This window comes from Micropterus salmoides, unplaced genomic scaffold (genome assembly GCF_014851395.1).
Source record: "Micropterus salmoides isolate LMB-PRFRI ecotype aquatic unplaced genomic scaffold, ASM1485139v1 Ms_hic_scaffold_16, whole genome shotgun sequence".
Taxonomy (NCBI): domain Eukaryota; kingdom Metazoa; phylum Chordata; class Actinopteri; order Centrarchiformes; family Centrarchidae; genus Micropterus; species Micropterus salmoides.
In genome coordinates this window covers 9,427,913-9,454,426 of record NW_024040707.1, presented here as the reverse complement: position 1 = coordinate 9,454,426, position 26,514 = coordinate 9,427,913, and the positions used below count along the sequence as shown (strand labels likewise).

The window sequence follows — 26,514 nt, the reverse complement described above, 5'->3', positions numbered from 1 at the left end:
CTAAAAAACAATAAATATGTGCTGAACCACATATGTTTTCTTTTTGATGTTATTGTTTTTATTTAGCCATGATGTTTGAAATGATGCATTGCTTTATTCCTATTGAATACGAGGATAATGTTTAAGATGTTTATTGATCAATGATAACTTTAAAGGTATACTGAACTTCAGGTTGCAGTCTTCTTGTTCAGCCTTGTTGCTTTCAGGCTGCAACCTTTGCAAGAACACGCACACTTCACGTTCTGTAAGAACACACACACTCACAGTCGAACCGTGTTGCTAGCAGCCAGTATCAGAGGTGAAGGCTAAGGCCATATTTTAGAATTAATTGCAAATCCGACCGAGTCACAATGGGCCTTTATAGATTTTAACAAATTGTTGCAAGCATCTGAACTCAACCCTGATAAAAATACAACTAGACACATGAATACAATAAGCCTTTGCAAGAAGACTGCAACTCTGAAGGCTGTGAAAGTCATCTTGTGACACAGCGCACAATCTTGTAGTGCATGTGTTGATGTTAACAAACTTGTTTTATGCATATACAATGTTTTGCTAGTATCAAGATGATGTCTTAATGATCAGTGTCACATTTCAGTCTTATTTCTTTAGAAGTGTTATAGAATGCACTATTATTTTAATACTGAAGGTGGATCTTACCATAAGACCCACTAGAGGAGGAGCGAGACAGGATATATCAACCAATGTAATACAGAGTTTGAGAAGTCTGCTCCCGTGACCAGCTTGGACACATGTATTTGTATTTTGCACTTGTTTGAAATTATTACTAAACTTGAGTTAATTTGAACTTTACTGGAATCTTTGTCTCTCTGAAAAGAGTTCTATTTACACTGAAAGGACACTGGTTGAGTTACCGGTTACACTGAAGTAGCCTACTCACAGTGAGGGCCCATTAGGCCTCTGGCCCCCTCTGGGGTTCTTCCTCCCACGAAACTAAAATGTCTGCAGAAATGAAATTAAAAAAGGAAATCACAAGTGAGGTCTTGTTAGATAGCTCATCGCACTATTTTATTTAATTACTGACATCTCAGGAGAAGAGGAGAGCTTTGCAACTCTGCTGTTGGTAAACCACTGTTGTTTTGTTGTTTTGTTTTTTTTTTCATAGCGTTGATGCAACACTGAAAAAGCGCTATTTTCCAAACAAACACAGGTCCCTCATTAGTGATATGTAAGAGGCAGAGAGAATCTCACCTGGACAGTTTTGCATGAAACATACAAATGAAACAGGTTAAACCTTTTCTTTTGTCTTTTTGTAGTTTCACATATAATAATAAATATCATACCTATAAACACTCCAAAAAAATCAAAATATTAAGTCACAGGTACTGGAAAAAGCTCCACTTTTAAATCACAATGATAAATGTACAAAACAATAGACATCTCATATAAATGCTAATGGTTTTTGTTAAGAGACTTAAATCTCATTTCAGAAGAAATCAGTGGATAAAAACTAAACTTGGAGATTCAGTATTTCCTGAGGTTTATGGGTTCCCCTTAAAAGGCCAGGAGAGGGGAATGGCTTTTGTGTTACCGAGGAGATATTACAACAGGTCAAAGTGTACCTTTCAGGGTACTAGTCGGTTAAGGACAAGGAGTATTCTCTGACAATACAGCCGGGATATTAAAAGATTCTGAGCACTTAATGTAGTAGAATAAATGTACCTACACCCCACCGATCTTCATTTAGGCCACAATAGTGTTCTAAAATAGTTGATTAAAGTCATCTTGATCCTTAATAAATCTTTGCTGGTCCACTTTGAGAAGTTGTGAAGCTCCCTTTTTTACTTAAGATTACTTTTTAAAATGCTGGAAGCCACCACAACACTGAGCCGACCACAACCAGCACACTCCGACCATGTGACCAAGTAGTCAAAGCGGTCACATCTGCACTTGATGCAATGAAACGACAAAAGGAAAATATCGGGGCAAATGTACACAGATTAGGGGTTTAGGTGAGGAGAAGAAGAAAAAAAATAGCCTGAATAAAACACAAAACAAAAGTATTCAGAAAAACTGTACATGTAAACATCACACTTTCACTGAGTCCAAAACCAGAGGGAAAAAATACAAAGCTTCACACAGGTTTACAGTACAACCCCCTACACAGAGCTACAGTCTCTTATCAGTGCAGGAGAGGCAACAATTGAAATAATATAAATAACAATAGAAGTAATACAGACCACCATCAAATGATAAGTTAAAACAGGCAAGGGCTAAACCACTTTGATTTTTTTTAAACAGTGCTGTACCCACAGAAAAAAGAAAGTTTTAAAACATCTTTTATCACTCTTTGTACAGCTATACAGTACATTTATCTGACCACTTTAGCAATCCACAAGCTACCAGGGCATTTTTAATCAACACCAATAGATTACATTGTCCAGTCAATACAAAGAGAAAATCCATTGGGCATTATTAGAAAAATAAAAACAAAAACAACATGACAACACGTGGCTGTCGTTGATCACAGTAACTCCAGCACACAGCTAAAATGTTGCTCAGCGTCGACTTTAAGACACATTTACAAATCTGCAAGCGAACGTTTGGTTGTGAAAATGAGACAAGATCAACGTGGCATCACTGAGTTAGACATGATGTGAGGAGAGGATCTGCTATGGCTACAGTAACAAACGAGCAGGTTGGAGGAGACAAGGAAGACATGTGTGAGGACTCAGGTCCCACGTACATCTATGATTACGTCTGTTTTAGCCCAGAGGGGTGTTTCATAAAGCACGATTACCAGTTAAAACCAGGTTTATTTCATTCAGTAATTTAGGAAATTCTGTTTCATAAAGGAAGTTTAAATAAGTCTGACTTAACTTAGCTTAGCTACACATGTAATTTAGCTCACACATTAACATGGGAATGCACTTAAAATCTGAGTCAACATATGTGCCATGTGCACTGCAATTTAGTTAAAGCTGATTGGCGGGCCAATTGATGTAGCCTCATAGTAAGAAACATTTTCACTTTTCCCCCTGTCTTTAAACGTCACAAAGCAAAATTAAAGCGCCAGAAATTCATTTATTTAACCATATGGAGACGAGTGTGTCCCTTGTAAAAACTAAGTAAGCTAATAAATAACCTAAGTAAGTCTGTTTTTGGTCTCCACCAATTCCCAAAGGAAATATCTTTCTCTTTAGCTGCTAAATTCTCCCCTATGTTCAGGAGCTAACTCTGTCTATCTGCTGTTTGGTGCAGAGCAGCTAGTGTATAGTGGGTTTTTAAAGCTTGAGAGCAGTGAGAGTGACTCAAAACAATATAGTTGTGACCAGACAGCTAAACAATGAGCCGAGGAGAGCTGCAGATTCAGGTGACAAGTCTCTATAGGTTCATCAACAACCCCTTTCATATTGTCACATTGTCATTTGATGCATTTTTGTCATTAAAACAATGTATTGTAGCTGCTTTAAGTTTAAGCTTTAAAAATGTTTTATAAAGTTATCTACCTGGCTGGGGGTCCTATTTAATGCGTTAGAGCTGTTTAATAGTATGTTGCTTCTTATACATCATTTTTTTATATTTTGTTTATTTTCAGCTCTAATTATATGAATAAAGTTCATGTCAGTTTTGCAGGATTTTAACCCACAGCAAAAGACACAGCTGACAGAGACGTACTAGCTGATTTGAGTTCATCTTATGTCATTGCTGACCTACAACATGCAGTCTAAAGCAAAAGCTTCTGCTATAATATATTTCCCTCCATATTATATTTTTATTTTTTGTGTTGCTTTGTGGCTGCAAACATTGTGGTTTTGTGTTCACATGTCCTTTTTCTTCACTGTGAATTGATGCGATCAATATGCTTGCAAAGTCATGAAATAAACCAGACTCAACTTTGACTGCTCACATTACCTCAAAACCAGCTTTATGAAACAGATTCGTCCTGGTTTGGTTCTTTTATGAGCCTCCTTTTTTAAAACACCCCTCAGATAGACCTTGCAAACTGATTAGTTCAAACTGAGCTCCAATATGGTTTTCAAAAAAGGAGCTGTTTGCTTTTTTAATCAATAAAGCAGACCGAAAGCTGCTTCTGACTGAGTCGCGTCAAACTGTCTGTTATAATCAGTTCCTAATATGTTTGAACTGAAGCCGATATTCCAAATGAGGTAAAGACACACTCAAATCACTGTGTTATGTTACTTTAATCCTGAGCTATAAAGTGCTTCCAAACTTGCAATAGATAATAGAATTTAAATGTAAGTGTAATGCAGCCCAATCATGAAATGGTAATAAAAATGTAAAATGAATGATTTAGTATGTAAATCCAACCCTAAACTGGCCTAGTGATGGTGCAAAATTTATGAATGATGCTGAAATAGACTGATTCATGATAAATAACTGATACATTTGATAGATTTGTGATAAATACAGAAATATATCTCTCTAAACTTTGACAAATCAATAAGGTGCGAGCCACTTATGGCTGCTTGAAGAGTCATTGTCCTTGTTTGGAATGTGTCAGCCTACTGAATTAATACCTTCACAGATTGATGTTGTACAAACTAGGTCACTCCACTTATACACAAACAGAAAATCAACACACCGTCAATACAAACACTTACGTTAAATTAAAAAAAACACCACATACACACACTTACACGACTGTTTTTTTGTGCTGAGTGACTCACCATCAAAAATCTCTGTTATGAGACTGTGCTCTAAATCTGCTTTGAGAACTCTTGTGTGCCCTCAGACCACACACACATGCACACACACGCACACACACGCACGCACACGCACACACACACCATAGCAGAAAGCTGGGAGAGTAAACTGTGATGTGATTACATCTTTTTCAAAAGATTGTCTCTTGCTTCTTTTCAAACAGTGTGTTTTCAGACATAATAATCATGAGTGGAGATGGGAGAGAGGATTTGACACAGCAGAGGTCAGAGGGGGGGGGATACAGACGGACGGACGGATGGAGTCTGTTTTGGCTGAGCAGCCTTCACACACTCACATTGCATCCAGTAAAGCCATATGGATGCTAAGGTGAAACCACTGCATTCACAGCCAGTAATGAATGCATGTGAGCTCAATGTGCCCGATTTTAACTTAAAAAATACTCACAGGACAATTCCTTCACAAAAAGACCCTATAACCACTTTAAAAGTAAAAAAAAAAAAAGACGTGCAACATTAAGTCTCATTTTTCTGCCAGGTCCCATTTCCTTTTATCACTATGGATGAAAGTGCCTCGGTTATGAGGTTAGCGATAAAGATCAGTATTCACAACAAACAACAACATTGAAATTGGCTACAATGCTGCATGGGATATCATTTCTTTTTACAACTTGACAGTTACAGCAAGAGGAGATGTGGTAAAGTGCTCCCCTTGTTGCCTTAAAATGCTTCAACAATCCTGACAAGGTCATTTCAGTAAGCACACTTTTACTGATTATCTTTGATATTGCACCTTTTTCCACATTTCCAGTAGCACTGGTTATAAAACCAAGAGTTTAAACAATATATTAATCTCCTTTTTTCCCTGACAGGTGTCTGTGACCTCAATTTGCATACCCATGCTTCTTAAAAGCCTCCTTCCTTTTTTAAGAAATGAGAAATTGCCCAGAAATATTCATAATAAAATAACTGAAAATAAATTCACGTCGGGTAATGAGTCTTGGTTTCTTCGTAACCACATGCCTAAGAATCTGGAAAACCACTCCGACAGAGCAGGACCGAGGTATAGGTTCGACTGAAGTTAGACTTGATGGATCTGTTGGTCAAAAATTTACAGGTGGAAACTGTCAAACACCGTCCTGTTTTTCCTTTCTCTACCTTTTTTTGCGTATATCAAAGTCAGCACGTCCTTTAGTAGCTGTTGAGGTTAACAGGTCAGTGGATTTAGCAGCGATTCATCTACTAACAGACTACCAGAAAGCAATGCTCCAAATTTCCATGAACCAGAAATGAATTTGGAGAGAGTTACTGTTTAGAAATGACTCGAATCATGCCACTGTACAGCTTATTTTACATTTGTGTAAAGATAGAAACAAGGTAATGACACTAAATCACTGCTATTTCACTATGAATTTATCCAAACATCTGTGCTAATGAGCCGATGTGGCACTATGGTCACAGATAATTTAAGGTTAACACCTCTGGTACTCCCCTGCAAACCAATGCAGATCATTTTTTCCACATAGATCATCGCTTCCTGAGACGAATGGAGGTTGAAGTGGTAAAATGAACTGAATGAGATGAATGGCTACAGATAACAGGGCACCAAGGTCAGCGTGAACCAAATGCATAAATAAACATTTTTCAGCCTGTGATATGTTCTGGCCCGTCCAAATACATAAACATGTGGGAATAAGTAAAAGTACCATACCTACAGGACCCACTGTGCGCTGCAGTATCACTTTTGTATGTTTGCGTCTTTGTATGCAAGTCTGCCCAAATATGTGTGACTGAGGGCGACAGAGATGGACAGGCTAGGAGAAGGTCTTGGATCAGACTCAGTTCTGCTGCAGGATCAGGTTTTCCAGCTCATCTGCTGAGCGGAGCAGGAAGGCGGCGGACTCCCGGTATCCTGCAATGAGCTGCCTCACTGCTGTGACCTCAGGAGGGCTGAGCTGAGCTGAAGCTCCACCACCGCCACCTCCCTGACCGTGACTGTTGGAGCTGGAGGAGGAAGAGTTTGGGCCGACGGACTTCATACTCAGATCTGTGGGACCTGCGGACACAAAGGTGATGATTTAGGAAAACATATAGTATGGGAGATATATTAGAGAATAGGAAATAGGGTTAGGAAGCATCCTTAACCTGAGAAATGTCTTTATCTAAAAGGGGATTCCTGCACACGGGTTCTGCACAGACATTTATCAAACAATTCTGCTTCTTGAAAGTTCAGTTCACCTAAATTACAAAATTATTTTTTTTTTTTTTTTTACTTATGTGTAGTGGTATCTAAGGTTTTACTAAGACAAAGCAATGCCTTGAGCTACATGCTGACCTTAGCAAGCTAACATGCTCACAATAGCAGTGCTAACGTGATGTCCACGATCTTAGTTCATGCTAACTGTTGCCAATTTGCATAATAAAACACACTGTACAGCTGGGTCTGAAGGGAATTTCATTGGTCATTAGGTCATTAAATATCAGTACAAAATGTAATACCAATCCATCTTGCAGATGTTGAGATATTTTTCAATTTTAAAATTGGACCTGCTGTTGGCGCTAGAAGAAAAGTCAGGAGATCACAACAGTCATTAGCATTCATCATCTTGGCACCATGAATGTCTGTAAAATTCTGACAGAAATCCATCCAGTTGCTGAACTAACAAACTGACATTGTCATCCCTATGTTATTCAGCAACATCTCTTTCTAAAAACAATGTTCCAGTTATTTTGGAGAATCCACCAACACGGCTTTGCTTTCAATGGAAATACTATCTACTGAAGAAATAGTCGCATGTTCTCTGGATTATCCAGAGACAATCCTTCAGAGACATGTAGCTGTAGCTGATAATGTAATGTTTTCAGTGCTGTGAGTACCACAAACAAAATTCATCCATTTATGTACATTCTGTCAAGTAAAAAACTTAAAATATGTTATATGAAACAACCCTTTAATTGCAAGAGCAGTGTGCTGAATATCCTTTTCTTCTAAATACGCAGTATTAACAACAAATTATTTGGTTGAGCTGGACTGACAGAAGCTCCTCACCATTGGTTTGTGCAGCACCAGAGTTCTGCTGGTTGCCGTATCCCCGCAGATTGTAGTTTAGGCCTCCATTGGTGTAGAGCTGGTCTTGGGCAAAAGCTGCGCTGGAGATGGAGAACCCTGATGGGGCCACAGAGGCCGGGTCCCTCGAGTTGGGCTTGTCAACAGAGGCAGGCTCATCCTACGAGAAATTAAATGTTTTCAGTTTGGGCAGAATATTGTACTTCATGTTGTGCAGTTTGCCGTTAATGATGCGTGGCCATCCTAGCAGATTCCTGAATCCTGCTGGGCCAATTTACAAACACTGACTGCCAACACATTTACCGTCGGTTGGTAGACATCGAGCCTCATCCGCTTGGCAGCATTTCGGGTTTCGCTGTCACAGGCAGCAGCGAGGATGTTCTCAGCCATGGCAGAGGTGAGGTGAGGAGGTGTTGGTCGTATCTGGCAGCAAGGGTCAGTGAGATTTTTGGGCATTATGAATGTGAAACATTTCTTTAGCTTTATGATTCCATGTTGGATTTACGACATTTTAGCCAGGGGCACTTTTTACCTCAAAACCGCCTTTTTTCATCCGGCGACAGGACTTGAGGTAGGTGCGGATGCGCTTGCGGGAGCGCTCCTGGAACTCTGGGAACTGGCGGCTACAGGACTCGATTATGGCCTGGATTTTCTCCTTGGGCTGTTTGGAGATGGGCACCATGCGGTCCAGATTCTCATCCACAAACAGACGCACAAACATCTGACAGAGACAGAGAGAGGGGGAGGGGAGAGAGGGGATGTAGAGCAGAAAAATGGAGCAGGGGTGTGGGGTGTGAGAGTCGAAAACAAAAGAGAGGGAAAGGGAAGGAAGGGGATGGGGGAGCATTAGAGGTAGAGTGGAAGAAGAGAGAATAAAAAGGGAGGGGGAGGTGATGAAAACAAAAGCGATGGAAATGGAATCATTGCTCATATTCTGGACAATATTTCTAGAGTTTGCTCATTCACTCATGTTTGCATTTTTGCAACTCTATGCTGTAGTTGTGTTTTTTTATTAGACTCAGAAATGCACAGACTGGTTTTCACAGAATAAATAGTGAGTTCTTGACTATATTGCATTTGGATATGAGAATTTTTCTCATGTTTGATATTGCTAAGTACAATATCTATGCATAATAACAATAACAGTGCTGGCTGATATATATCAGTGCTGGAGAGCCACAGATCAGAGCAGCACTGTATTGCATTCTCTCTATATGAATTTAATTATACCATAACAGTTAGACAGGTTACTTACATTGAAGGCTTTAAGTCTCTCAGGGTCCATTCCCTCAGCGTCATTGATCTTGTCACTGTCATCGTGGTCGTCATGATCGTCATCATCATCGTCAATTATCTGTGCCCGACCAGAGGTCAAGTCCTCTGCGCTCATGCTCAGTTCAGTTTTCACAGAGTCATAGCTTCCTGAGCTGTAAGGAGGGGACTAGAAACACACAGAAATACACAAAATACATTTATTAGATAGATTAAACAGACACAAGAGCTGTTTTTCTTAAATGTCCATTTAGACAAAGTTGGCACCACACGAGAAAGAAAAAGTATTTGAAATTGTGATTAATCAAATCAAGTTTCTATTCTTACCTTGTTGTACTCTGTTTTGATGGGGTACTTCCTGTTGGCGTCTGCGGGGTAAGAGTTCAACGGCGAACTCCCTGAAGTCAGCAGTCTGTCGCTCAGGTTGACCGGCTGCTGATCCTCTAAGGAGGACGAGGGCGAGGTGGTGCTGAAGTCCAGGGGAACACTCAAACCATTCTCTGTCACCTCCCCATAAGGGGCCCCACCATCTGGGGGGTTACCACCCACAGCCAGCTCCGGGGAGGTCAGGGCCGGCAGCCCGTTGGCACTGCCGCTCTCTGAGGAGTCGTCATCTGGAAGAAGGGAAGGAACAGGAGGACAGGGCAAAGAAACAGATACAGAGATGAGCTGTGTGGATGTGGATGTAATCATTTAGCATTAATGTGGGTTTGTTTACTACAATAGGCACTATTTTTTCTTGTGTAACAACAGGGTGGGTGTGACAACAGGGGGATGGGACTTCCTGCCTCATGTTGTGCTTTCTGAAACTGTTGAGGAAGTGGGTAGTGGGATCAACTGTCAAGATGAATAAAAGTTCGAGCAGAAGGGGGGAATCTTAGGAGTTTTAACAGCGAAGCGAGAAAGATGTGAAGATGAGGAGGGACTGATGGGGGAAGGGAGCCTTCACTTCCTGGTGTGTGCAAATTAGAGCTTTTTAACCCACTTTATGGCAGTTTACTGATTTCACTGTGATGGTTTCTACATGTGTTCTGCACACCTATATTCGCTGGAACAGAGTAATTCTCCTTCTCAATGATTTACCCCATTTTCACTCTTTTCTGTAGTGTTCATAATCTGTGCAGGTTCACATTGGCCTTTGTCCTACTTCTCTAAGCCCTGTACCCTGAGAGAGAGGGGTGCACAATGGATTGGGGCTGCGGTGGTGTCCCACCCCCTGTAAGAGTGGATTTATTTGGATTAGTCCGCTAAGAACGAGGCAAGCTGTTTCCTGCATAACACCAATCTGTGCTGTTCCTATGTAATGAGTATAGACACCTTCAAATTCCAGAAAAAGGACCACAAAAAAATAAAACCACATCATGCCAACAACAACCAGGGACAACTATTAGTTCAGGATGGCTGTATGTCCACAGTTTTCTTACCGTCCTCTTCTTTAACGGTGGCTGCTGGGTTGCAGACTCTCTCTCCATTAGGTGGACTGGGCTCAGGCACTGGGGGCTGCTCAGCTGCGACCCATGTGGGCTCAGTGATGTTCATGTCCTCGCTGCTTACCGAACTGTCATCCTGAAGGGAGTCAGCGGGAGAGAAAAGAGACTGTGAGACAGGGGAGAAAACCTGGATGAGCAGAGGGAGTGGACCACTGAGTGTCAGACGAAAGATCCTCTCACTTTTGACAGCAACTTCCAAGTTTCCCTTTGCATCTTTTGTCTTTTATTGCTGTTAAAGGACAGGTTCACACTTTATGAAATTTATCTTAGAACTAAACTGACACGCCCTTATTTACTTTGAAATTGGTATTGATTGCTGTTATTGTTCCTGCTGTTCACAAGTCCATTTTGAAAGCTATGTCAATGTAAGTCATAGGGGACATAATCCATAGTCTTTGTTCTGTGTAACAAAATCATTTTAAAGTTAAAGTCAAGTAACTTGATGTGAAAATGATGCCTAAGCAGTCTGAGTTACAGAAATTATGAAGGTGCCTTCCAAAGTTACAGTATTTTAAGCATGAAATTCCCTCTTTGTGCTTCCACACACTGTGTTTTCTTGTTGACCATTGGGGGAGGGACACTCACAGAAAGTCTCATGTCAAGGAGGAACAATTACAGCCAGCAATAAAGTTTTTAATGCACATTTATGATTTGAAACAATGCGAACCTGCCCTTTAATGGTAATTTTCCTGATTTAACTCTTAATAAAACATGCTGATGTCTGGCAGCAAAAAAAAAGGAAAATGAAGGAGCATCCCTGTTGAGTAATGTGTTTCTTGGAGCACTGCTATTTTTAACTCATGTTACGTAGAGACCCTAAAGATGCTTGTTGTAGCGTATCACAAGTATGAGTAAACCACGGGGGTAAGGATTAGTAAAGGAGAGCAGAATAATCTCACAAACTATTCAAAGGCTGTCCTGAGCTTTTGGCTTCAAACTACAGAATAATAATCTGCTGAACAGCCATGACCACATTTCAGACCAGAGCTTTACAGAGCGGCCCAGGCCAGTTTACTTTATGCTAACATAAATAGCGGCTTCTCCTTGGCATGCATGCACACTGTCATGTATCAGCTGGCAGAAGGATACAAAACTATGACTGTGTGATGGAAACAGAGCAGAAATACATCTCGTCATCTCGTTCCACCCACACAAGCACACAAATAGGCCTAAACTCCTGGGAAAATGCATCCGTCCCTCTGTAAAGGGGTTTTGAGGAGGACCAAAATGCTCAGTGACAGCTCCATTAGGTACCAAGTGAGCAATGTAGCATTAAAAAGAGAGGGAGACACACACAGAGAGAGGGAGAGAGTCTGTAATTACTAGTTGGAAATGTAGCATCATTAATGTCTATGCTTTAGGAAAGTACATAATGGATAAGACAGGAGAATTTACTTTGAAAAACTGAGACCAAGTTCATCGCCCAAATTAATTTACAAAGAATTAAGTTGAAGTACCTTCGGTGGCCTTCAGTCAGATATTGTAGAGTAGAATTGAATATATTTTATAGTCTCAACTAAATATCTGTGAATTGGTGACAAAGGAAGCAATTTTGAGATGTCACTTTGGGCTTTAGGGCATTTTTATTGGCCTTTTCACTATTTTCTAATATTTTAAAGTCCCACAAACATCCGTTGCAGCCCTGTTTTAGTGGTGGTTTTCATAACTAGGCCTGTATCCAGTCTAAATGGCCATACTGAGGTGCATTACAGTGAGGATGTTTGGTAAAAAGGATCCGACAGATCGGAGGCATGTTTTCATCCCCAACAGAATGTATGTAGTGTGTTTCTTTGTCACTTGCCATAAGAGAAAAGCAAGGTTATACTGGAACAATTCCCAAAGTTCTGCAGAACAACATGTTGCAACAACAACAGTTGCAAAGTGACTGCTGCAGCAGACCAGATACACGTTTACAAAGCTTCTACTGATCTGCTTTTGTCAAGAGGACAAACCTGATGCATTTTTAACCAACTGCTGCTTTGAAACTGGTTCTCTAAACCAGCGCAGCAGAGATATGGAACAAATTACTACAAGTCTCCTACAACACTGACATAACCCTCTGTGATGGTTAATTATTAAATTATTGGCCTGCTCATTCTCAGTCTGCACACAGATGCGCCCAACAGTCTGAGCATTTGTTAATTTGTACTCACCCGCAAATCACAGTCTGGGTCATTGTTCCGGATAATCCTAATTATGCGTGAGTGAGGTCGACATTATCATCATCAAGTACCGCTCCCTGCACTTTAGTGACAGTGGTTTCTGAGTGTTTCTGTCACAGCCACACATGGGAGTGGTCTCACATGTGACGTCACTCTGCACAGAAGATTTACTAATCCTCAGTTCACACTGAGCTCCTCCTCCCAGCAGACCGGAGTACTCTGATTGTTTAATAATGAATTAAAAATTAAGGGGGAGGATGTCTTATTGAGCCTGCACAAAGCATTTCTCCCTACAGCCTTGACAAGACTGAAAAAGAAAATAACAAAAGGATTTGTGCAGTCAATACGAATACAATTAGAGTGAAAAGGAGATCTTAATCCACCAGGATACAGTGTCTCTATGTCCACGCTTCACAAACATTCACGGTCCACTTGCAGAAAGAGGCACTTACCCTTTCAGTGGCAGTCATGCACTGCAGTTTCATTTGTTTCAGGTAGGTGGCAGTAAGAGGCATGTTGTAATCAATGAGGTCCGGGACCAGTGAGGTTGGTCTGTCATTTTCTGACAAAGAAAGAAAAGAAATTACAAAACAAAATAGCCTGATATACACACACTTAAAAAAATTATGATTTAATGTCTTATAGAGAGTAATAATGATCCGGTTTACTCATACTCCACATTTCGGAGAGAAATACACTACACCACTACATTTACCTGACATCTAATTACTTTTTAGATTAAGATTTTAAATATTAAACATATGCTCATTTTATACCTTATTATAGATTAAGCACCAAACTGTATATGAAATAGTTAAAATTAGCTCCATGTACAACTTTAATACATAATTATCCAACAATGTAAAAATATAATGCTGACAGGGGCCATTCTGCAAAATGAGTACGTTGTGGTGCTAATACTTCTACACTAACAGGTTTTGGATGTAGGATTTACACTTGTAATTGAGTGCTTTTATAGTGTCGTATTGCAACTTTTACTTAAGTAAATGATTGGAATACTACTTCCACCACTGTAGACTGCCCACCAAAACCCACCCAGAGAGAATTATTTAGTAAACAGAGATTTGATTTTGATACATGGAAAATAATCTATGCCCAATTAATTATGTACCCATGAATGTACAAACACTAATTACTAAACTAATTAAAAAACTATTATTGGATTACTTTGATAGTGAAGAAAAATTTTATTTAATGACTTTAATGCAAGTTCTAGCACTATTATCAGTGGATTTATGGATGTTTATTTGCAATGTACATTATATAAAAAATATCCTCAGAAAGCTAAGTCACACTGAATCAAAAAGAATGTGTATCACGACTGTGTGTTCAGATTGGAATAAGTTATGACTTAGACACGGACTGTGATTTTTGATGCATGTTGCGGGGCAAATCAGTAAAAATAACTAACTTCCTATTGTTTTTTAGTGTGCTGTTCTAACTACACAGATAAAGATCATAATTTAAACTGGACAGTACACCAATAAAGACAACAACAATTTTGATTTGTTTGGCTTTTCATTTTTCACTGAATCCAGCAGGGTCTGAGCTAATCACAGACACAGTAAGACGGAATTGCTGCCTTCGTTCCAAAGGTTGAAATCCAAACAGTAGCCTCAACTGCATGTAACACCTGAAATCAAACAATGTGGCCGAGAGCTGTCTGCAGTCTCCACACAGACCACTAGAGGGATTCGTGATCAGTTTAGTGGGTCTATACAATCCCAGAGATGTGGTCCTCTTAAGTCTTAGTTACATCATGTCAGTAATGGATATATACAATGTGTTTTATTAATGGGGGTTAGATTCAGAGAGTATAAACACCTAAAATCCTATCAGCTCATACTCAGAGTCTGACTCACTGTCACTCAGATACCAACCACAAACTGAAAACCTCTCTATTTTACGTCATACACAAAAATAAAATGTTTTATACCATCTTAGCATGCAACATATAATTAACTATTTTCCATGTCAGTATGTCAAACGATCCAAGCATTATCCACTCTTAAAGGTTAATCTCAAAAATAGCATTACAGTTAATGATGTCTCCTGAATTAGACAGCCATCCACAGCTCTGATGTGTGCTGTTACCTTTGAACTCTGCAGTGCTGGGGTTGATGTGCATCCTCTTCTGACACTCTCCACAGCTCATTAGGAACCGAGTCACCGCCTCTCTGGGCAGGAAGGCGTAGGTCTCTGCTATCTGTGCCGGGGGAGTGAGCAGAAGAGACTGGGTTACGGCAAAAATAAAATGGCAGCAGATATGGCTCAAGCTGTGGCTGAATTCAAACTGTGTGCAGGTGTTTGGGTTTTTTTGTGCCATGCATGTGTGAAAGTTTGGGGTCAGTGATGTGTTATCTCGATGTGGCATGAGGAGGAATCCTCCCTCTAGGCGTTCTCTCATTCCTTCGAATGGCCTAATTCCAGCTGCAGCCATGTATGCTACATATTTCTGTTGGATACCCTAAAACACACGTGGTGTTTGTCATATTTTTGATTCCTCTTCCTGCTCTCAGGTGCAGTGGAATCATATCTACATTTCTCTCTCTCATGCTCAGCCTTCCTCCTCTGTTTGTCTCTACTGCTATGCCACCCTCCCCTCCTCACCCCCTCTGGCGTTTCCCTGTAAAAATGCGACCTTCATGTGACCATGGAGAGACAGCAGGGGTGCCCACCCCCACTGGCCCACCATCACCACTGCCACAGCTCCCCATCCCCTTTGCCCCCCCACCCCTCATCCATCCCCTCGTGGCCCCTTGAGGCAGCTGAGAGGGAAAGGCCACCCAGAGGAGCATGCACCTCCCAGAAGGCCACAGTGACAGTTCCATATTATGCCCTGCCCCAGTGATGCTGCCTCCTCAAAAGGGTACAATCTATGAGACGTGACAGGACCTCTCTACAGGGCAGGAGGAATTGGCTCTATGATTTTTTTTCCAAACCTGGGGGGCAGTGGGGGAGGAGAGGGGGGTACCAAAGTCCTGCTAAACCCCTCAACACTGTACCACAGCTGAACACAAAGACCCTTGCTTTTTCAGGACACCCAAACCAAGACCACACCTCGGTTTGCAACGTAAACTCATACCTCATACCTGTTCCAGAGACATCCATCATGTGACACAAAAAACCTCTACTTTAAATACTTTGTTTTCCTGGTAAAGGTGGGTAGTTTTTCCCTTGGTAACTCCGGATGCCTGAGGTGTTAAACTTTAGTTTGGACATTATAACCCCCTGAAAGAATACTGAGCTCCCTTTGGGCCACTTTTCACATAAAAGGAAAGGAGATGTTGTCTGCATGCTGTAATTTGCATGCTTCCAAAAACAGTTTTATTGATGCATTCTCATCAGTGTCAGCTGTACTTTGTTGACTGCTGATTACCATATGTTAGCAGGCTAACCTGCTAAAATAAGATGGTGAGCCAGTGGTGAACATGGTAAACATTGTACCTATTAAACATCAGCATGTTAGCATTGTCATTGTGAGCATGTTAGCACACACTATCATTTAGCATAAAACACCACCAAGTACAGTCTCACAGACATGGCTAACATGGCTGAGTCTTTTTTGTCAGGTATGAAAAGTACTGTCTGTCTACTGCTCACATGGATGTTTTTCTGACAGACCTTGGTATAGATATGGGCAAAATGGCAGAAACAAGAGGGTAATGTTGACTTCACTGTTAACATTCTCAATATCCACAAGTATAAAGAGATTCTGAGAGCAGTGCTAGAACGGTTAGCTGGTTTTACCCACCGCTTTGTAGGTCTTCTTTTGGCCTGCATGTTTGGGTGCTCTGCCAGGGTCAGCGCCCATCTCCACATGCATGGCATAGATGATGTCAAAGAAGTCTTCTACCACGGCTACACGCTTCAGGGAGGAGTTGTCTTGGGCTGAATTCCCATCTGAACACTGAAACACAAACAGAATGCAGTTTAGTTTAATGTCCCGCTTGTATCATGCACAACAGCTGATTTCTAATGTTATAGCTGTCCTGAATACATGTGATGTAAACAGGATCTTTAAGATCATACAGACACACTGAACAAGGTGACCAGCAGTCATTCTATCTTTAAATTTCTCTTTCAGGTGGAGAAGTCTCAGCGCGGCTGGGTCAGCAACCATGGCCTCATGTCTGCAATGTTTAAAAATAACACCACCAATACTGTACAGGACCAACACTCCCTTTTACCACCACCTCTGGCGCCCATACTGCTGACCCTGTCGTCATAGAAACTGCCTCTGATTTCTCCCGGGCAGGTGTGCTGGGCAAAGGGTCATGTGACACACCGTACAAGCGGGATCGTTAGGACAACGGCCTCCATCCGCAGCACCACATGGGGCTTTCCTCTCCTTTCTGTCCATCTTTTTCTCTCTAATCCCCTCATTCCCACCAAACCTTACGAACAGTCGACACTTTGTATTTTCCACTAGATCTTATCTTTATATTTCTGTACCTGCTGATATTTTAAAGCGCCCCAGCAAGCATAAAATGGGGGAGAAAATGGATTTGGGGATTTAATTAGTTTTTCCACACAGATATGAGACAAGCTTTGACATTTTGTGGAGATTGGGTTGTAGATGGGGAGTGATCTTTTCTTGTTTGAGTGAGAGGAGAGGGTCCGGAGTTCAAAAAGTTGTCCCCCTGGCATTGAGGAATCACACTTTTTTTCTTCCCCCTCTCCTTGACATTTCTGCAGAGTTCCTGGGATCTGACATTTCATTTTCTCGTTTTCCCCCAACTGCGTCTCTCTTCTGCCTCTATCTCTTCATCCCCTACCTCTGTCCCGTCTTTCTTTCTCCACCACCCCCCCTCCTTGCTCCTGCTCTCCCAAGTGCGAGGTAATGATCGTTGCCATGGCAACTAAAACCAGCTCACAGAGCGGGTTTGTTTTAATCCGGCCCTCTCTCTCTCTCCCTCTCTCCTTCTCTCTTTTTAGCCACTCTCCCCTGTCAGCATGGTCAAATGTAATGATAATAAATGAAATAATAACAATCCTCCACCTCATCATCACAGTTGTAATCTATTGGAGGTATCATCATCATTCCCCCGGTGACATCACCACCACCGCTGTTGCTGCTGCTGCTGCTGCTGCTGCTTGGGACAATGGTGTCAGGTCCATTCATGCTGGATTTAGATAATCTCATACAACTGTGGGGTGTGCAGTGCACCCACACCGTTGCTGCATCCTCCAGTGAATTCTACCCCAACAAAATATCTAACACACACTGTATATCCTGCAGGGAATGTATTCTTCGACCTGAAATCCAACCAAAAAACACATACATACACAATATTGCAAACCACCGGTGTTGGTAAGCTTGGCTAATTCTGCTAAAGTTGAACTATTATTTTTATTATCGATTAAAGTCAGAAAAATGCCCATCATAATCTCCTAAAGCGTTGGTGACATCTTCATATTTTTTGTCTGACCAACAGAAAAACAGAAAATCAGCACATTAGAGAAGCTGAAACTAAATTAATATTTTGCATTTTTGCTTAAAAAATTACTCAAAAGATTAATCGCTTATCAAACTTCTTGCTGATTATCTTACTAATTGATTAATCAAGTTCTACTTTTGTATAATACTATGCCTTATTAAGTAAGAACTTGCAGGCTAGACTGCATTTTGTTAACGTCCCACCACGTCAGTTCTAGTACCTGAAGGCCTTCTTGGGCTCCTCTGCTTCGATAAGCTCTTTAGCTTCCAAACACAAGCCGACAGGGAGTTAAACATTCACCTCTGAACACGACATGCTTTTAGTGTGTGCGCCGCCCTGTGTATTTAAGTGCAGCACATATCAGGCAGAGCTTGTAGCCGAAGCATCTCAGAGGAGAACAGCTGTTGAATAGCGCTGTAGATATTTGGTCTCATCAGCAGCATGCTGTTATAAACAGCAAAGGCGACATGTCAGCATCCCTAATCGCCAGCAATGCCGCAAAACTCTTGCCCTCCTTCTCCTCCATCCCTCCTTCTCTGTATCTTTCTAATCCTGTAGGACTTTGCTCTCCCCCAGCCACTGTACAACCAGCCCCCATCCCCTGCACACTCTCCCTGTCCCGCACCAAACCGCTCTGTTGCTAGGAGACTGGAGGGGTTGAGTTGGCTGCCCCCACCCCCGCTGGCAGTCACACACACTGTAGCAGAGAGTCGCTGAGGGGAGAGAGGAGCAGTCCTGCACACAGGCAGGTCAAGAGGAGGAGGAGGAGGTGACAGAGGTGGAGGGGGGAGTTCATCGGCAAGCAGCTGGGTCACAAAGACAGCCCGGAAAAGATAGGAGAGACGCATCACACAAGAAATTAGCTCCACGGGTGAACAGATGAACACTCGCGTGACGGTCAATAATCCCAATTTAGCTTTGCACCTAACTTTAAAAGTCAACATACACACAAAGATGATGCTTTCTATTTGGCGAAGTGGTCGCACAATAAGTAGCTTAATTTGTGGCAGCAGGGATGTGTGCTCAGGTACTTTCTGTGTTTGTGTGTGTGCGTGTGTGTGTGTGCGCACCCAGCAAGTAGGGAGTAAAGATGGCTGTGTCAACAGTAGTCATGACTCAGATTATCTCACTGCAGATGTGACAACAGGTCATATTTTAAAGCCCCGTCTCCCCTCTGTAAATCTATCAGCTGGCTAATGGACACGTAAATGGAACAATCCTAGTTTCTTCTGTGAGGATGTGTGTGTGTGTGTGTGTGTGTGTGTGTGTGTGCTACAAGGGGAAGATAAAGGTTCATATGACAAAGAAAAACTGGGATAAAACAGACTATTACCTCCACAGTGTCCCAATTTTTTAAATAAAATCCGTCCCCTTCTATTTCTTTTCTTTTCACCATCATCCGCCTCTCTGCCTCAATTATAAAGCCTCTGTCATTAAATCCACATTAGGTGTATCCACACCGAGCTCTACCCCTCTGTCCGACGTCTGTGTGTGTGTGTGTGTGTGTGTGTGTGTGTCTCTCTCTCTCTCGGTAGCCCCTTATGATGAACATTATTTGATAGAGTGTGTGACATCCCCAATATCCCACCAAGCCGGAGACACAGACAGTCCCACCAGCCCCGCAGACTAACACTGTTGACGTTCCAGTCACTGATTCAAAATGGTATGTAAATGACTCGCACATACATCATCACATCCCAGAGTCCATTTCACCATTTTCAGGCTATTATCATGCTGTCCCAGTTCGTTAAACGTTGGCCTTGCAAAGCTATTAAATATGACAGTAGTGGTGTGGTAGAAAGATTATTGCCATCTTACAGACTCTCTCTGTGTGTGTGTGTGTGTGTGTGTGTGTGTGTGTGTGTGTGTGTGTGTGTGTGTGTGTGTGTGCGTGCGTGTGTGTGTGTGTAGCAGAACTCAGACTATCTCCCACACAGGGGGGGAGGCCCCCGGGCCAGTTAAAAATGGTGTTAATTTCTCCTCCTATGGGAAAGCAAAGAACGGTCTCTCCATGGCAACAGAGAGGGTGCTGAAGGGAGGAAACACGGAGCATGCGATCAGCGACCCCCTCTTTGTATGAGCACACATACACGCACAACACTACCACATAGGTGGAGTATGGATTTCATTTTGCCTATTTATAGTAAGTCACAGAAACATAATAACGTCTGAAATGAACACATATTGACATAAATTCATTTCTTCATGAATCCCAGTTTGGCTCTCGTTTAATTAACAAAGAAGTGTTCTCCAGCCTCAAACACAGGCACATGATGAAAAAAGTCAATTACCATCGCACATGCACAGGTAAATTCAGCCTTAGTCCATCCGCGACTGATGCCGAATGAGATGAGAATTAGGTGATTCTTATTTGGGGCGGTGAGCGTTTACCATTTAAACCCATGACTGTGAGCCCATGTGTTACCCCTCTAATAAGAGCTGCCAGAGAGGGACGAAACAACAACCAAAAAAAAAACAAAAAAACAGACAAAAGCGCTGGAGAATCTCCATGCAAAAATAGCATTAATGCAAATGCTGTTGAATAATAGGGCCAGTATTCTTTTGACTCTGTGGCCCTTCCACAAAAGAGGAGCTCTCAGGGGAAATGTGGACTAATTAATCAGGTAATAATGATGTTCCTCTTCCCATCTGATGGTGAGGCACAAACATTTAGGGCCCATTTTCCAAGACACAGATTATGAAAAGTGGCGGAGGATCGGACGTCCCAAGACAAATCTGTATTTTTTTGTAAATTGATAGCATTATTAAATCCTCTTTCCTGAAAACCTCTTTTCTGTGACTGTCCTGTTTAATCTTATCCTGTCCTGTCACTTTAAGACAAAACATCATTTTCATTATCAATGAACTGCAGATTAATTGTTAATTTATCGATTAATCCTTTTTGGTCAAATTTAAGAATATACTGAAAAATGGCCCACAGCCTAAGGTGGTGTCTTCAAATTTCTTATTTTACAAGACATTTGCAAAACATCAACTTGAGCTATGAGAAACTGTGATGGACTTTTTTCTATCATATTCTGACATTTTACAGTCCAAACAATTAATAGAGAAAATAATGAAAATATTGATAGTTGCAGCCCTCGTTTCCAGTTAATTTTCTGCTGACCGACTGTGAATACTTTAAGTTTAAGGACACATGTTTTTTGGGGGGTCTGAAAGAGTGTAAAGAATGGTTTTGGACTAATCATATGAGTTCAAATATAAAGGTTTACACAAGCTATTGCTGACTGGATTCATAGTTTGTGACAGCACCTCTAACAACTTTTAAACATCAAGAGAGGTGTTTGTGGACCGTATTGTGTACATACATATATATATATATATATATATATATATAGAGAGAGAGAGAGAGAGAGAGAGAGAGAGAGAGAGAGCGAGAGAGAGAGAGAGAGCATGTCCACTAAAACCTATTTGTGATTTCAGTTGGCATGGCAACAAAAAGCAACAGCTCGCCGTACTTCAAATTTTTCAGTACAACGCTCATGTCAGCCAAGGGGAAATGCACAGGGCGTTTAAGCGTTTCTTTTGAAACTGGCTGCACTCTGACTCCCTTCATCTCGGGCAAGTCTTGTGCTCATACAGTGTGCAGTTCAGTGGTGCATCTCTGTGTCTGTTTCTGGTCCTATTCCCCTCCTCCTCTGTAGCGTCCTCTAATCAGGACATAATGAGAGCTAAACGAGGTTGCATCTCCACACTGAGGGCTGCTGGATTCTGTGAGCACTGGGAGGGCTCTGAGTTGTGCAGAAAGTGGGCGAGACAACATGGGATGGAGGAGATGGAGAGGAAACTCAGAGAGAAAATAATTCACTGTCCGGCCTGAAAAGAAGGCATTTACACTGAGTCTGGGCTACTGTGCCCTGCCTTTCTGTCCCGTCACACACTGAAGCCGCCTTGTATGGTTCACCGACACATAGAAGAGACCTTCTCTGTCTGCACATCAGCCACCATCCATCCCTACCCCCACCCAGCCTCCTGTCATTTAGCCCCATGCCTGCCCCCATACAGAAACTTGGCACACCCTGGGAGCAGCTGCAGCGGGGCTTCCAATGCTTGAGCTCCAGAGACACGCCCCCGGCCCTGCAGCCGTACCAGGAGGCAGTGACCATTGTGTGTGCGTGTTTAAACGTCTGCTCGTGTGTGTGTCACTTTTCCACTGGCCCAGGACAGCCTAGGCCTATTTATAAAGCCTGCGAACACTGAATCAAAAAACCTGCTCTCTAATAGTCACATGCATATAAATTGGTTGATTTGTTGCCTCTGACTCATCATTAGAAGCAGCTTGTGTTGGTTGATGTTTTGTTTGTTGTTTAAATTTCCCAAGTGGAGCTGAGTCAGGAGGAAGGTTTCCCCCTGCTTTATGATATCAGCTACAAAGCGTGAGCATTGCTCTCCAATGAACGGTGAGCCACACTTTTTTTCAGTAAGACTCTTCTTTCTCGGCCTCTCCAATGGTTTAAAATGACCTCAGAAAATTATTTCAGCTCAGTCATTGTTATATGGGCCTCACAGAGAAATCAGACTGACCTGGAGAATGTTATATTGATTCATATATTGGACAAGAGGACATATAAGAATTTATATCAACAAGAAATGACAAGATGCCAATCAAAGCTAATCAACAACACATTTCAGGCACCATCTGCACCTGCAGAGGCAGATCACACCTGCCCTCTTGCCCAGAGGGAAACATAATATTGAGTGGAGATTAGAGGAGTTTTGTAAAAGCAGTTGGCCTGAATCTAAATTGTGCATTCACACAGGTATAACACCTGTCGAGGGATCAGTGCCATTCAATCCAATATCAAAGGATTCAGTCTGTAATCTGTGCCAATATCTTCTGTAGTTTGTTAACACAAAATGTGTTTCTGCTCATTGAGGTCCAGAGAGACTCGGTCCCAGCAGGGTGGGTGGGGATGAGATTATTCCCTGAAAGCCCTTATTTAAAATGGTGGTTGCCTCCTTGCTGGCACAGCAGGCCCCACACTATACAGAGACATGGGCGCGCGTGCACCTGCGCACGCGCACATCGAGAAAGCTACTGGGGCAGTGCTGAGAGTTCACCATGTACATGTTTATCTTGGCGATCCCTTAAAAAAGAAAAAATGTGTGGTTTAACCCTGAACACACCTGCAGTCCCAGAAACATACAGCGGGATATGGTGACCTGACTTCTATTACGCATCCAGTGATCCAGAGACATGTAGAAGTGAAGTCTGAGCACTAACTGTGGGCGTATGTCGCTATCAGTCCCGAGCAGACCCTTTTGTTTCCGCCACAGCCTCTCACGTGGTCACCAATTACGCACAATTGCCACCCTTCATCAAAATGCAGGAACTGATTTTAAAATCTTTCTTTTGCAAAGACAGTCTTAATTATGGAGCTTAATGTTGGAACGTACACAATAAAATGCGGCAGAGGCTAGAGACTATCCTGGACTACACAGGTGTTGCCAGAGCAACGAGTGCCTGCGAGCCGATCCGCATCCTGCCCAGGACAATGAAAAGTGGGGTGCAAATACTGAGACTCACACAGGCTGGCACACTATTGCATTTATATAATTTATATAAAATTAAACATATATTTTCACACCCTATATTCGCTCTCTCAGAGGAAGACAAATGAGTCTCACCGACGCACGGACACAGTCCGTGTTGCTCGGTTTAGACGGGACAGTGAGGGCGCGTGCCTTTGATGAATCACTGACAATAAAACCTGCTGAGCTGCACAGCAGAGAGGTGAATCTGACATCTTCTAAGTTGGCGTTAATGGCCTGTGGTCCCTGAATAAGCACACCGGAGTACCCTGACATACCCGACCCACGAACATGCCGTTGCATCCACGCGCGCGCGCGCACAGCCTCACCATATCGGGCTGCACGAGACCTGAACAGCACGGTTCAAACTAAATGTTGTCAATAGTCAATTATGTCGTGCTTTGCACCCGGCAACGTGCAGTTGACAGGACTTCAACCTCACTAGTGAGATGGCTATGCATGATAGGCTACCTTTTACAATTGCGATTGCCAGGAGGCACCGGCGTTGCTATGGCAGCAAGGGATGAGAGTAGGGCTGCTCTGGTTGGGATGTGGACAAAGTGAAGCTTTATAAGGAAGGACGGGGCGAGCCGGGACGACGAAACATTATAAGTTGTCATTTATTCAAGTGACAGTTGCATGTGTGCAGCCTGAAATAATAGCAACTTATAGGCTGCAACGGGACATCTCATGCGCGTGTACACGCATGTCTTTCTCCTGTCACACACACACACGCACACATAGCCTACGCGCGTGCGCGCGCGCGCACACACACACACACAGAAACACACACAGAAACACACACTTTACCGTTGACTTGACCGGGACATATAGAACGGGTTTCCCTGGAGCTCCTTTCTTGTTGTGCTCTCCCAAAACGTTGGTCCCGACTTGAAATCCTTTAGACTTCACCCAAAATTTGAATTTGGCGTTGATGTGGCTGTTATCAATATAAACGCCATCCGACTCGTCGTTCTGTAACAGTGTCTGCATGATTTTATTATATTTTCGCCGGGTGACGGTCTTTGTTTTACCGGAGTCTCCATAAGTCCGGAGACACCAGTCCTGAAATTCGCTGAACATCTCCGCCTCCAACACGACCGGACTCCGGCTCCTTTTGGGCGCATCCACGCACGCCTTTTTCGTTGCCATCGCTCCCTCTCTCCCTCTCTGTCTGAACCCGTTAAAACAGCCCAGGCTAATAAAGAAAAGACTCTGGTGCTTGCTGTCCCGCGTCCAGGAGGCTCGGTTCAGGTTTTGGGACGCTACCTCCCCGTGGTTTCCCAGCAAAAGTGACCCGGACAGTAGCACACCTGTTTGCAGAGGAGCAGTGCTGTCCCGAACCGCAGCGGTGAAAAATGTCACTTCCTCACATCAACCGCTGAGGAGCAGAAAGGGGGGCTGTCCTACAGTACGCTGAGCGGGTATCTCCCACCTGTGCGTAAAACGCTCTTCTCTAAAGGGTATGAAGAAAAAAAAACCCACAGTCCTCGCTAAACAACAAAGAACACAGACAAGCGTGGAAACAAACGTCGCTCTCAGTTCCTATCGACCTACTTTAACAGACACTACAACACTATTTTCGGATGCGGGTTGCTCAACCCCCATTTAAAAAAACCTTAAAGATGCTCACGGTGTGCTCCAATATGCCCACATATCCGATCAACACGCGCCACCTGGGATTGTTTCAGCTCCTCACACCTGTTTGAATGTGATTCGCGCTTTTACACTGTCTGCTCTTTCTATCCCGTAAAAAACACACACAGTCATATCTGCACTGGTAATTTGCAGCAAAGTCTGCGGTTTACAAGCGTAATGTTGCCCAGACGCAGTGAGAAAATATCCGATTTGGAGACATGGAAGGTGAGCGAGGGGTGGGGGCAGAATTTATTTTATACAGTCTGAAGAATATGCTAGAAAACATTTATAATAAGAAACTCTTTTTGTAGATGTATAGATAGGCCTATATTAAATGTGGGTGAAATAGATACAGTCATGAGGAAAACAATGTAGCCTCATATAACAACTGTGGCTCTTTTTTTTTTTTACATCTTGAATTTTTGTGCTTTTGTGATATCCCCAAAAAGATTGTCTAACTCTACTGGGTAGATTGGGGGGCGAAAGAGTTAAACAAATGGTTAAACCAGTAATTTGAGAAAATAAGTTTCTCTTGTGGTGATTTAAAAATGCTTGTGGTGATTCAAAAAATCTAAATACCTGCCTCAGTACAGAAAATAAAGCCTTTTTATTTAATTTCTACTTTGTTAGTTTCACATTGGGAAACAAGGGAAGGAAAAGCTGCACAAATTTAGGATCTGTATTTGTCTCCGATGTGTAGTTTTCTTCTCTTTCTCTGCGTGTGTGTGTGTGTGTGTGTGTGTGTGTGTGTGTGTGTGTGTGTGTGTGTGTGTGTGTGTGTGTGTGTGTGTGTGTGTACGTACATTATAGGCCCATGCTGGCGGTGGTGACTGCTGCTGTTGCCATGACAGCAGCGCAGCAGTGTCTCCGGCCGTGCAGAGGGTGAGTGGGATGCCCCGTCCTCATCTCGCCATCCTGACTCAGACAACGGCATGCTGGACCAAAAAAAGAAAAGCCCCACCCAGACTGAATGACAAGCAGCTCGACACTATCGTTAACAGCTCGTCAGATAAAGAAAAAACTAAACGCACATGTGTTTCTATGTGAATGGCCAGGGCCTTTGCAAGCTATTTCATTTCATTTCATCATTTGGTCTCGTGTTGTGTCTTCTCTCAGGACTGGCCTGCATGCAGGATGAGCCCCACGGACCCCCATCCACCCCTCAGGAGAGGAAACATCGCAACATGCTGCTCTTATTTTGAAAGGATTCGATTTTAGACGTGA

The 26,514-nt window shown here is 42.5% G+C and overlaps 1 protein-coding gene across 1 annotated transcript; it reads right to left on the bottom strand.

Annotated features, from left to right (window-relative positions):
- Positions 1–1,023: 1,023 nt before the first annotated feature.
- Positions 1,024–25,157, bottom strand: nol4la (nucleolar protein 4-like a). Its single transcript, XM_038723838.1, has 11 exons — positions 24,463–25,157; positions 16,413–16,568; positions 14,753–14,864; positions 13,090–13,199; positions 10,410–10,551; positions 9,313–9,599; positions 8,969–9,154; positions 8,246–8,434; positions 8,017–8,136; positions 7,696–7,873; positions 1,024–6,702 (listed from the first exon to the last, which is right to left on the bottom strand). The coding sequence occupies exons 1-11, from the start codon at positions 24,802–24,804 to the stop codon at positions 6,485–6,487; spliced, it is 2,040 nt and encodes a 679-aa protein (XP_038579766.1). The 5' UTR covers positions 24,805–25,157; the 3' UTR covers positions 1,024–6,484.
- Positions 25,158–26,514: the final 1,357 nt, after the last annotated feature.

Bases quoted from the DNA above. Each gene is read 5' to 3' on its own strand.
- nol4la (XM_038723838.1), bottom strand. From the start codon at position 24,804: ATGGCAACGAAAAAGGCGTGCGTGGATGCGCCCAAAAGGAGCCGGAGT. The intron at 14,865-16,412 runs GTGGGTAAAACC...CCCCCGGCACAG, and splicing joins AAAAGAAGACCTACAAAGCG to ATAGCAGAGACCTACGCCTT. The intron at 9,600-10,409 runs GTAAGAAAACTG...CCCTTCTTCCAG, and splicing joins CACCGTTAAAGAAGAGGACG to ATGACGACTCCTCAGAGAGC.